Source organism: Aedes albopictus, chromosome 1 (assembly GCF_035046485.1).
Source record: "Aedes albopictus strain Foshan chromosome 1, AalbF5, whole genome shotgun sequence".
Taxonomy (NCBI): Eukaryota; Metazoa; Arthropoda; class Insecta; order Diptera; family Culicidae; genus Aedes; species Aedes albopictus.
In genome coordinates, this window is record NC_085136.1 from 116,386,219 (window position 1) to 116,398,891 (window position 12,673).

Consider the following 12,673-nt stretch of genomic DNA (forward strand, 5'->3'; position numbering starts at 1 on the left):
CGACATTGGACTTCTGTGGCTAGTTATTCTACTGTCACAATAGATCTAAAAACTGGTCGCAGTGACAAACCCGAACAGGAAAAAAAAAAAAAAATGACCCAAGTAGTCACGCTGAGCGTGCGCTACGTTATCATAAGTGTCAACAAATACACGAAGAATGTTAAGGAGTTCATGGAGAAATCTCTAAATTGACTGTCTAGATCTCAGAAATATGTTTATCTGGGGAAACTTAGGTTATAAGTACACAGGGTCATATATTTAACAAGGAATGAATGAAAAAAAAAAGTTTCATTCTAGGTTTCATCATTCGGAGTGGGAATAAAACTTTCGTCCCATGGCATGCACGATTAAACGCTTGGTGACGCTAACCGCATATCTCCCGAAGATTCCACCCGGGGTTCTATCATTGTTTTCTTCCGGGATTTATTTACAAATATCTTCTGGAATCAGACATTATTTCCGTGTTTTCATCTCTAATTTCTACCAGGATTCTTGCAGAACTTTCTTCCGGCATTTTCCCAGGATTTCTTGCATCAGGATTTCCTCCCAGGACTATATCATAGATTCCTCCTGGGATTCCCTCAGGGGTTTCACGCAGGAAAATTTTCCGGCATTTCATCAGGTATTTCTTTAGAAATGCTTCACAGAATTCCTTCATTTATACCTCCTGGGTGTTCTTCAATGATTTTTAAAGGGTTTCCTTCAGGGATCCCAAGATTCAATCAGAATTTGTTCTGGGAATTCCTTCAAAAATTTCTACCGCTTTCCGACATTCCTTTATTGATTTCTCCGGGTTTCTCCTTCTGGTATTCTTTCAGGAATTCGAGATCCATTTAGTGATACCTATGTATCGTTTTTTTTTCAGGGATACTTCTCTGGATTTCATCATTGATTTCTCATTGTTTTTTTTTTATGAGATTCTTTCAGCGATTTCCTTCAAGATTCTTTCAGAAATTCCTTCATTCATCATTCCAGGGTTTCCTTCAGAAATTTCTCCTTCCATTTTCCCAAATTCTTTCATTGATTTCTTCCAAAATTTCTTCCCGGTGCTTTTGGGGATTATTTTTGAAATTTCGTCAGAAATTCCCCCAGGATTCTTCCTCCCGATAATGCTTCAGGTATTCGTCTCGGGATTACTCTCTAAATTCCTTAAATTAATTAAGAAATCCCGGGAGGAATTCCTAAAGAAAGCCTTTCATAACTTTTCATCTTTGATTCGTCTCTGCGTTCTTTCAGGAATTCTTCAGTATTCCTTTATGCAATTCTCCTGGGCTTTTATCATTGATTTCTCTCCATATTTTCTTCAGAGATTCCTCCAGAGATTTATTCAGGAATTTTTCAAATGCGTAGCATTCCGATCCCTACAAAAAAGGGGTTTCATACAAAAAATGCGTTACATGGACATGGGAGGGGTCTCAAATGGCCAATTGCATCATTACGTAACATCAATAATTTTTAAATGCCAGTATTTTCTCTCTGCGTCCATACTTTCTGGGGCGGTCTTTATAAAATACAGCAATCAAAATATGTCCCGGCCCTAGTATTGCCGTAGTGGATAAAAGACCTACAGTGACCCCACAATTTATGAATCGGCAAAAATGACCACAGTTTATGGATCACTCATTTGATTAACATGGTGATTCATAAATAGTGTACAAAATTAAGGTGATTCATCGATGTGGGGTCACTGTATATGAACAGAATAAGCAAATATAGAAAAAAATCTCTCACATGATTCCTTAAGGGATATTCAAATGTTTTTGTCAGGGATTACTTCACGATTCATTAGGGACTCCCGGGTTTCCTTCGTGGAATGCTTCCTAAATTCCTTCAGCAATCATTCCCAGGATTCCTTCATTGAGTCTTCTCGGGTTATATTTAGGGATATTTCCAGAGATTCTTTCAGGGATGTTTGGATTTCTTCTTTTATTTCTTCCGGAGTTTCTACCGGCATACTTCCAAGTATTCTTTTAAAATTCAATAGGAAATTTCTTCAGTGATTTCTCCTAGATCTTTCAGGGATTCCTTCAGAGATTTTTCTCGCAATTCTTCCATTGATTCTTGCCGATATTTTAGGGATTTCACCCAGGATTTCTCCCGAGGTTTTAATACATTATTCCTGGAAATCATTCTTAGATTATTTTTTTGATTTCCTTAAGAATACTTTCAGGATTTATTCATGGGTTTCTCCGGAGATTTCTTCCCAGATTTCTTCTGGATACCTTATGAGATTCCTCTAAGATTCTTCTCTCTCGGGATCTCTTCAGAGGTTTCTGTCGGGATTCTTTCAAGGATTCCTTTCGAGAGTCTTCTCGGGATTTTCCCTAGGATTTCTCACGGCTTTCTTCTAGGGATTTCTCTCGTGATTCCTTCAAGGACTTCTTCCGGGATTTTTACTGAGACTAGATTTCTTCAAATAATATTTCCGGGATTCCTTCACGGATTACTTCACGTGGGGAATTCTTCGGTAATGAAACGAGTTATATATTGGTTTTCCCTTATGAAAAGATTCTTGACCGACCGGGAAATGAACCAAGATGCTCTTAGCATGGTCTTTGTGAATAAAAAAGTTTGAATTGCATAGATCAAAAAAAGCTCCCACTGGAAAATTAAAATATAGATTTGGAAGATATATACACATGTCTGCATTAAGCCGTAATGCATTCAGTCAGTTTTCTGAAATAGAGATGATTTTTACACAATTTTTCTATGGAATAACTTTTGAGAGAATGTTGCAGAATCATTAATTTTAAAATAATAGTACTACTACCCTTTGGACAGGAACTATCTCATCTATGTAAGAACTCAGATTGTTAAACCAAAACTCTTCAAGCATCATCAAACTTTGACCAGCCGAAAACCGACCAGAACCAGAAACTGTGGAGGAGTGTTACTCCTTACCGCAACACGATGACGACGAAGACGATGGGGTCGAATCAACGAAACAACTTACCTCTGTTTACGTGCTTTCTTGGTCGCCGCTCGGCGGGTGTGCGTGTGAGGCAGAGCCAATCGCTACGGGTGCGGGTTCTCGCCACTCGCCGTGTCCGTACACTCCAATCCAATGCTCCAATGGATCTAGAAAATCACCTTTCCGTTCGGTGCAATCAAAAATTTTCAGCCCGTTTTCCTCTTCCGGTGGTTCTTCTTCAAGCACCCAACCTGGCAAAGCGAAATTTGGTCGATTTTTCCGAGCACATGCTACGCCACCATCGAAACCGAGGAGAGCGATTCCCTTTGGCACTTCTTGCACACACTCCTTCTTTCTGAGAGGTTTTTCTTCCCACGACGGCACAAGATTCACGGTATTTTTTGACACTTGGCGACACTTCCCGCGGCCAAATCCCGAGTTTCCTGATGCGGTCACTTGCACACTTCGGCCCCCACACACTGACGACCACCGAAATCACTTCAGTTCCGAACTGCTCTGGCAGGTGCAGCACCCAGAAATGCAGGAAGAAAAAAACAACAAAACACGAACGATCGATAAAAAATCCTCCGTTTTCTTCCTTCTTTTTCGGTGGTTTCTTCTTAGCACTCCCGGATCAATTCGCTGCTGCTGCTGGTTGGTGCCCGTTTTTTTGCCTCTGCCTCGCCTCTCTCGTGCGCACACAACTTTCACACACACGGCCGGGACCGTCGTCGGGACGGGATTTTTTCCTCCTCCACCTCCGTTCGCTCCAACGAAACTTCACAAGCGATCTGTGTAAAATCCGGAACTCGAAATTACGCAAATTCCACTCCCCTGTTTCTTTCTGATGCCCGATCGCGACACCGATTTGCACAAACTACCTACTCTTCTCCGATCCGAAGGAAAATTGTAATTGTCCACTCGCGGCGACACCAGTCACTAGAGGTCCGCTATTTTCGCTCACCACAATAATAATCCCCGTCTTGTTCGGTCCGTCGTCGAAGGAATTGATGCCATTTTTGAGAGTAACCAAAACCAAAAATCTCGCACCACCGAAGACTGTGCAGGAAAAGACAAGACAGCAGCAGCGAGCGAAGTTGCGAAGGCGTGCGAGTGTGTTGGTGAGCGATTCAAGGATGCTGCTTTTTGAAGGGGAGGATTTTGACAGTTCGAGCGTTTGACGTCAGAATGCAGAGGCGTACTGGAAAAGGGAGTTCAGGGGAAAAATTAAACTGGTATAAAATTTGGAGCAACATTTGAAAAGCTTGAATTGAGTTGTCCAAAAAATGTCTCACGAAACCTAATGCAAGCCTATCCGTATACGTGAGAACAAAAGATGTTTACAAAGTTCTTACAGATAGATTAACACGGGAAATCTGAACACAAACCACTACCACATAGGAATTTGGATTGGTCAATTGGCTTCTTTAGTGGTAAGGCATTTTATGAGACGTTTCAAATCATCTGTTTTTTGAATGTTTACCAGTTTTGAAGTCCAACCGCTGGGCCCATTTATTTACATTTTCGCTAGTATAACATGTGATACAGGCCCATCCAACAAACGGGGTTCATTTAGCTGCGAAAATGCGTCAATCCGTCCACTATAATCAATACCCGTAGACCGTGGGGATGTTTTTTCATCTGCTAGTAACATGATGCAGCTCGGGGGATTGATACATGCCACATTAGAAACCGAAACATCTTTGCCAGCTAAAATCTGATTGGCGCTCACCAAATGTTATGCTACTTTTCGCGAAAACAAAAACATCAAATGTAAACAATAACAATGAGTGGCCCACCGGTAGGACGTCTCGTAAAATAGCTTATTCCATTGTTGGGGACACTACGCCACTGTCCACCTAAACTTCAAACGCTATGACAATTGAGTGACAGCTTGGTTGTCAAGCTTAGTTGTCAAGCAACGATTTCGGCTAATCATCCTATCTCAAACCATATTTTTGCAAGTCACAAAGAAGGTAGAGTTAAGTAAATCTAAGCTCAGATTAAATTGTGAAGAATCTTTTCCATCGAGATAAATTGTTGGCTGGTAGAAGCAGTAGTTTGACCAAAATTCGAGGGGAATGGCAGATCCGGATTTTGTGCAAGTTTTACCTCATTTCGTCCAAACCCCTGCTCATAGTTTGCAAGAAAACATATTTCTCCATATCCTTTCTAGTTTCTAATCTATCCGTCGCTATCCGCTTCCAACCGTATCCAACCTTTCGACGGTTTTTAAGCGCTCACGAAATTTTCATCGTGAGCGCACTCCAATTTAATAAGGAGGAACGTAGAAACGTCAAAATAGAAAAAAATGTTTATAATCAAAGCAGAAATCAGATTCATTGGAAGTCAGTGAAAACCCTGGTGAGAAAAAATGGTGAATCAGATTTTCGTTTAAATTTTTTTCAGTATTTGGAATTAAAAACAAGCTTGGTAAGACTCCTATAATAAAATATGTGTATCAGATATTTACATAGTATCTTGCCTAGTCTACCACCAACCCAAACACACCACTCGGAAGTGCCTCAACAAACAGCCTGTGGAAGCATCTTAGGCGGGTAGTGGAAGAAGCAGCGGTAGCAACAACTGCTTCAATATGAGACGACTACCAGGACCGAGACCAGGACTTAACTAGCGAACTATTACAATAAGTAAAATGCTATAGAAGTGGGAAGAAACTTCGCGCTGTGAGGACCTTTCCGGATCGGATGTTTTCCCATTTTTTTAGACAAGACTGGGCCTGGCCTGAGAACCAATCCAGTTGTGAAAGGAATAGAAATATGACTACTAAACGAAAATATTTTGTCGTGAACATAATATCCACATTTTCCGACTTTCGAACTTTTCCGAAACCTCATTTGAAAATCATTGCAAACATCATAACATATTCTACACGAGCATCCACAAGAAAAGTACACAATCTTGCCGTTTTCAAGGTCACAATCTTTTTTTGCAATCTGTAAAAATAATTCAACAATGTCGCATTCATTATTGCTTAAAAGAGTAAGAACAATTCGCTTTTTCATTAAGTGTTTGTGAACAATCGTTGTATTTTTCGGCTGAACTACTTCTCGGATGGACAACAACATTATTTGCTTTCTATTTCCATCTGTCAGGAAATTGACTTTTCGCTGACAGCATGAAGAGCCCGTGAACGAAAATATCCGCCCATATCCGTTTCTAACCGTTCTATCCTCTTTGTAAGCGTTCACAGTCTTCTCCATCCCATACCAAATACACCGAAAGAAATCATTTCAACGATATCCTCTGAGGGCTTTTCAAAAGACATGGTAAGATTTTTGGAAAACGGCTGCTGCCATTCCCCTCGCCAAAATTGTAAGTAGTCTTAAACCATTGTATTTCCAATGAACTAAACTTCCAATAAAAAATGAATTTCAGCTTTTGAGCTCGGTCTAATCCCAAAAAAAGACGTGCTGCAAAATGAGGTCCGAAACTACCCCCAACATTTCTCAAAAGAATTTTGCTGGAACCATCGATTGCGGGCCAAAGAATGCCGGAAACAAGCCGTTTCGATTGCCGTAGCTGCAGCCTGGCCAATAACATCGACGATATGGTCGAATGCGAAGGTGGATGCGGTGGTTGGTTCCACTACGGCTGCGTAGGATTTGATGATGGAAAGAAGGAACAGAATTGGAGGTGCTCGAGTTGTGTTGCGAGGGATATGGCAACGACACCGCCAGCGGGAGCAATAGGAGGTAATCCGACAGGTTTCCAACAACCGGTTTTCACCACTACGTCTGGAACCAGTGGATCCGGTACTCCGGACCTGGCAGCAGAGAGAGTGAAACGTAACCTCAAACTGCTTGAGGAACAGCAATCCTTCCTACTGAGGGAGATCGAGCTGGAGCAGAAGCGGGATTTTGAGCAGAAGAAGCTGCAGCTGGAGAAAGTGCGGTATGAGTTGCTGAATGCGCAGACTGGACAAATGCGAGGAGATGTCAACGAGCCGGGGGTTGCTGTAGACTGGGCGAATCGTCTATCGCTAGTCGCTAGCAGCTTCATCCCCACGTCTGGGGCATCGAGCAGTACACCCACGTCAGCAAACACCAACGTATCCGTTCCCACTCCCCCGAGGGGAATGGCAGCAGCCGTTTTCCAAAAATCTTACCATGTCTTTTGAAAAGCCCTCAGAGGATATCGTTGAAATGATTTCTTTCGGTGTATTTGGTATGGGATGGAGAAGACTGTGAACGCTTACAAAGAGGATAGAACGGTTAGAAACGGATATGGGCGGATATTTTCGTTCACGGGCTCTTCATGCTGTCAGCGAAAAGTCAATTTCCTGACAGATGGAAATAGAAAGCAAATAATGTTGTTGTCCATCCGAGAAGTAGTTCAGCCGAAAAATACAACGATTGTTCACAAACACTTAATGAAAAAGCGAATTGTTCTTACTCTTTTAAGCAATAATGAAGGCGACATTGTTGAATTATTTTTACAGATTGCAAAAAAAGATTGTGACCTTGAAAACGGCAAGATTGTGTACTTTTCTTGTGGATGCTCGTGTAGAATATGTTATGATGTTTGCAATGATTTTCAAATGAGGTTTCGGAAAAGTTCGAAAGTCGGAAAATGTGGATATTATGTTCACGACAAAATATTTTCGTTTAGTAGTCATATTTCTATTCCTTTCACAACTGGATTGGTTCTCAGGCCAGGCCCAGTCTTGTCTAAAAAAATGGGAAAACATCCGATCCGGAAAGGTCCTCACAGCGCGAAGTTTCTTCCCACTTCTATAGCATTTTACTTATTGTAATAGTTCGCTAGTTAAGTCCTGGTCTCGGTCCTGGTAGTCGTCTCATATTGAAGCAGTTGTTGCTACCGCTGCTTCTTCCACTACCCGCCTAAGATGCTTCCACAGGCTGTTTGTTGAGGCACTTCCGAGTGGTGTGTTTGGGTTGGTGGTAGACTAGGCAAGATACTATGTAAATATCTGATACACATATTTTATTATAGGAGTCTTACCAAGCTTGTTTTTAATTCCAAATACTGAAAAAAATTTAAACGAAAATCTGATTCACCATTTTTTCTCACCAGGGTTTTCACTGACTTCCAATGAATCTGATTTCTGCTTTGATTATAAACATTTTTTTCTATTTTGACGTTTCTACGTTCCTCCTCATTAAATTGGAGTGCGCTCACGATGAAAATTTCGTGAGCGCTTAAAAACCGTCGAAAGGTTGGATACGGTTGGAAGCGGATAGCGACGGATAGATTAGAAACTAGAAAGGATATGGAGAAATATGTTTTCTTGCAAACTATGAGCAGGGGTTTGGACGAAATGAGGTAAAACTTGCACAAAATCCGGATCTGCCATTCCCCTCGCCCTGAATGATATTAAAACAAATACAGTATACTGTTCAGTAGATGTTCGATAACTGCAACATTTTTACGTTTCACTTAGAGCAACCACAGACAAACAGACGTAACACTCTGATAATTCCCATCGTACTTTGATTGAACGATCTTTTTCAAAATTTGATAGTTGGCCAACTACCCACCTGTGGCGCTCACATCGTTTTTGTTCGAGTTTGACGTTTGCTCACTACCGCCACCTAGTTGATGGTCGGCCAAACTTAGTCATTTTAGCATTGGGCGAATATGTTTCCGTGACTATGATTTGAATCGAAAAATGTTCGAAGTGTTACGTCTGTTTGTCTGTGGAGCAACATTAACGGCGGCTACTATTCGAGCAACCCGCACAGCGCTACCATTTTGACTTAACCACCCTTTTCCACACCGGTAGCAATCAAATTAGTCACCTTGATTCGTATCGGGAGGGCTGTCATATTCCCATATAATTTTTGCAGCGCAACTGTCCCGCTATTATATTTGGTCACCCACCCATAGCGCTACTATTTTGCGAGCGCATCCAGCAGCGACCGGTAAAGTTTGCTGCAATGATGGAGGGCTGCCAAACGGGGTATAGAAGCGCACCGTTAAAGGTTCTCAGCGAATGAAATTCGATAACTACAACGTCAGACATGTCTGCCTGCAGGCGTCAACAACCCGTCAATTGGCTTCTTTAACGATGTTGAGATAATTAGATATTCTGAATCTGCATGTCAAACTGAGCCGAAATCCAAATTTTCATGAATTTTGGTGCCCGGGAACCTATTTAAAAATCAATTTGAAGTTTGTATGGGAGCGATTTGTCGAATCACCCCTCATCGCATTTTTTACTGGGCTGAGCTGTCAAACGGTTGCTCAGCTGTCAAAAGGTGATTTCAAAAAATCTCATTGAAAATGATTTTTGGTACCAAAATCAAGTTCTAAAAATCTAAAAAAAAATCATAGTGGCTCAGAAAAAGGTGCTCTTCCAAATAAAATCTAAAAATCAATACTTTTTTCAAAATTTAAAAACCCAATTGGGTTGTTTAGTGAATAAAATATTGCTATTTTCTATAGCCTAATCGAAAGAGCTAATTTTTCTGAGGATAACGTGATTTTATTGGATTCCAACACCTTTGTTTTGATGGTTAAAGCAACAAAACAATTTTAATTTTCGTGGATAGAATGACAATTTAATCGATAAAGTGACAGTTTGACCTGAACAGAAAAATTTCCCCATATAAACTTTAAATGCATTTTAAAAATAGTTCCCGCACTCCAAAATTTATGAAATTTTGGATTTCGACTAATTTTTGGGCGGAGAATCCAATTATGACATAATCCGGATACCCCTAAAGAACCCAATTGAGTTATAGTATTTTGAAAACACCAAGGTGATCAATCGTCAGATAGCCTTATACCAGTTCACACACAGTATTTTTTCAAACTGAGTTCGACTCTGTCCTCCAACGCGTCCAGCCTCTGGAACGCCATGTAACGCATTGTAACTCATCCAGATCCAAGTTCGTTCGCCGGTTGTCAGCTCAGAAGAAAAATCGATTCAGTCGCGGCTCCAGCAGTTCGAAAGCTTTTCTGTGTGGGAAAAAAGAAGTGAAAATGTCCCGTGTTTTGTGCTGGCTCGTAGCCGGGCTCGCCGTTTTTGCATTGGCCACTGTTCCGGCCCGCGCCGAAGCAGGCGAAACTCTGGTTCTGTTGGACAATTTGGCCATCCGCGAGACGCACTCCATTTTCTTCAAAAGCTTGCAAGGTAAGAGGAAGAAGCCGTGCTTGTGACGTGGCCCACCCTACAACTCCTATTTTGATGATTTTCAGAACGCGGCTACAAACTTACCTTCAAGCTGGCGGATGATGCCAGTCTGGTTCTCTCCAAGTACGGTGAATTCTTGTACAAGCACCTCATTCTGTTCGCCCCCTCGGTGGAGGAATTTGGCGGATCGTTGAGCGTCGAAGCCATTACGGATTTCGTGGATAACGGGGGTAATGTGTTGGTTGCGGGAAGTTCCAGTTCCGGTGATGCCCTGCGCGAACTGGCGTCCGAGTGTGGTTTCGAGGTGGACGAAGAGAATGCGGCGGTCATCGATCACTTGAACTACGACATTTCCGACGGAGGCGATCATACGCTGGTGGTGGCTTCGCCGGAGAACCTGATCGATTCGGAAATTGTCGTCGGAAAGAAATCCGTGGGACCCCTGTTGTACCGAGGAACCGGTCTGCTGGCCGATAAGGAAAATCCACTGGTGTTGCAGTTGTTGACTGCGGACAGCACCGCTTACAGTTACGTTCCGGATGCCCCGATCAAGGAGTATCCTCATGCCGTTGGAAAGGGAACGCTTCTGATCGCAGCCCTCCAGGCCAGGAACAACGCCCGGGTTGTGTTCTCCGGATCTCTGTATTTCTTCTCCGACGAAGCGTTCCTGTCTTTGGTGCAGCGTGCCCAGGATGGAAAATTGCACAGCAAATCCGGAAATCAGGATGTGGCCACTTCCATCAGCAAGTGGGTCTTCGGAGAAAACGGAGTGATCCGCGTCCGATCGGTCAAGCACTTCAAGGAAGGCGAAAACCAGCCTCCGGCCGCCTACACCATTACCGAGCCGGTCGTTTACACCATTGAAATTGAGACCCTCGCGGCCGATGGCCGCTGGCAACCGTTCCAAGCGAACGACGTCCAACTGGAATTCGTCCGGATCGATCCGTTCGTGCGGACCACTCTGAAACACATCGGCGGCGGTCGCTACCAAGCCAAATTCAAAATCCCGGACGTTTACGGTGTGTACCAGTTCAAGGTCGATTACGATCGGATTGGGTATACTCATCTGTACTCGACAACGCAGGTCTCGGTTCGACCCCTTACGCACACTCAGTACGAGCGGTTCATCCCCAGTGCTTATCCGTACTACGTGAGCGCCTTCTCGATGATGGTCGGAATGTTCCTGTTCTCGATCATTTTCCTGCACTACAAGGACGATGGCGCAAGTGGCAAAGTAGCCGCTGAGAAGAAGTCTCAGTAGAGAGTGGCGGAGGTACGTATGATGGGCACCATGTAGCCCACTTTACAGTCTCATTTCCTAATTTAGTAGATCCGCTAAGTGAACGACTCGTAATCGAATCAGATCATTCAGCATTGAATATGCTGAAAGGCACAATAAAATTCGTACATAAAAAGTAATATTGTAGGTATGTTAGTAGAATGAAAAGAAATTTCATGATTGATTCATAACTTTATTTAGAAGATTTTCAAAACTGAAGATCTGTGGAACAAATTTCAGGAGCTTCATCAGGAATTTCTCAAGAGATTCTAAGAATTCACCAACAAGTTGCTTCAGGTAACTCTAAACGTTCCTCCAGCAATTTCTATAAAAAAGTCATTAAACGATTGCCTTGTCTTAGGGTACGTTCCTACCGAATGGAAAGAACAACGACAAAGAATTCATTCTCTAGCAGTGAAGGAATATCCGAGGTGAAGAGGTTGTACAACTGCGGACCTAGTATACTTCCCTGTGGAACGCCGGCGGGGATATTGAGCGGATTGGAGATTGCTCCTTGGAGCGAGAATCTGAATGACTTGTTCGAGAGATAGTTGCTGATAGGTGCAGCTTGTACACCAGGCAGGCCATCGTACCAGACGTTGTCGAATGCTTTTTAAACATCAAGCAATGCCACAGCAGAAGTTTTTGAGAGGGACTTGTTCCGTCTGAGGTTGTTCTTTACTCGGGACATCTGGTGCACAGTTGATCGATCGCGTCGGAATCCAAACTGTTCCTCGAGTAGGATGTTTTTTTCGGCTGATATGATAAAAGGCGCCGTTAGATGGCTTTCTCAAACAGTTTCGACAACCCCGCGAGAAGGCTGATGAGACGATAGCTCTTTGGGGTACCCTTCCACCCTTTACCAGGTTTCTGCTGGGAATTACTTTAGCCAGTTTCCACTGCGATGGGAAGTAGCTAAGTCTTAGGCACTAGTTGAATATCATCACCAAATATCCCGAGCAGGGAATGAGAACATACCTATAATTGATAACTCATTTTGTTATTGATAACAAAATGAAAACAAAATAAGTTTTCTTTCCGAATTGTTTTTATTTAATATCAAATTGAGATATCATTTTGTTATCATTTCAAAAACTCAATGATAACAAGATTTGTTTTCAAAAATTCAAAAAAGGTTTAATATGCTTTATTAACCCTCGAGCGATCGCGCTGTTGTATTTTGTACAACACGTTGAAAAAATCTCGCTTCTTGTACTCAGCATTAGCGTGGTGCTGACGCAGGTAGTCAACCGCGCGAGTTACGGAAGGTTAATAATGTTGGGTTATGTCACCAACTCCAAATAGCAACACTGTGTGGTTTGAGTGTGAATGCTTTTAGCTGAAATGGGAGTTTATTTTAGAG

The 12,673-nt window shown here is 42.4% G+C and overlaps 2 protein-coding genes across 2 annotated transcripts in view; one reads left to right on the forward strand and one right to left on the reverse strand.

The window, feature by feature from the left end:
* Window positions 1-12,673, reverse strand: part of LOC109402218 (leucine-rich repeat flightless-interacting protein 2) — a 445,842-nt gene that overhangs the window by 259,417 nt on the left and 173,752 nt on the right. The gene's annotated exons all lie outside the window — the stretch shown is intronic.
* Window positions 9,801-11,450, forward strand: LOC109402238 (dolichyl-diphosphooligosaccharide--protein glycosyltransferase 48 kDa subunit). Its single transcript, XM_019674878.3, has 2 exons — window positions 9,801-10,031; window positions 10,097-11,450. The coding sequence occupies exons 1-2, from the start codon at window positions 9,881-9,883 to the stop codon at window positions 11,290-11,292; spliced, it is 1,347 nt and encodes a 448-aa protein (XP_019530423.3). The 5' UTR covers window positions 9,801-9,880; the 3' UTR covers window positions 11,293-11,450.

Coding starts and splice junctions, on each gene's coding strand:
- LOC109402238 (XM_019674878.3), top strand. CDS start 9,881: ATGTCCCGTGTTTTGTGCTGGCTCGTAGCCGGGCTCGCCGTTTTTGCA. Junction 10,032..10,096: donor TTTCTTCAAAAGCTTGCAAG/GTAAGAGGAAGA, acceptor GATGATTTTCAG/AACGCGGCTACAAACTTACC.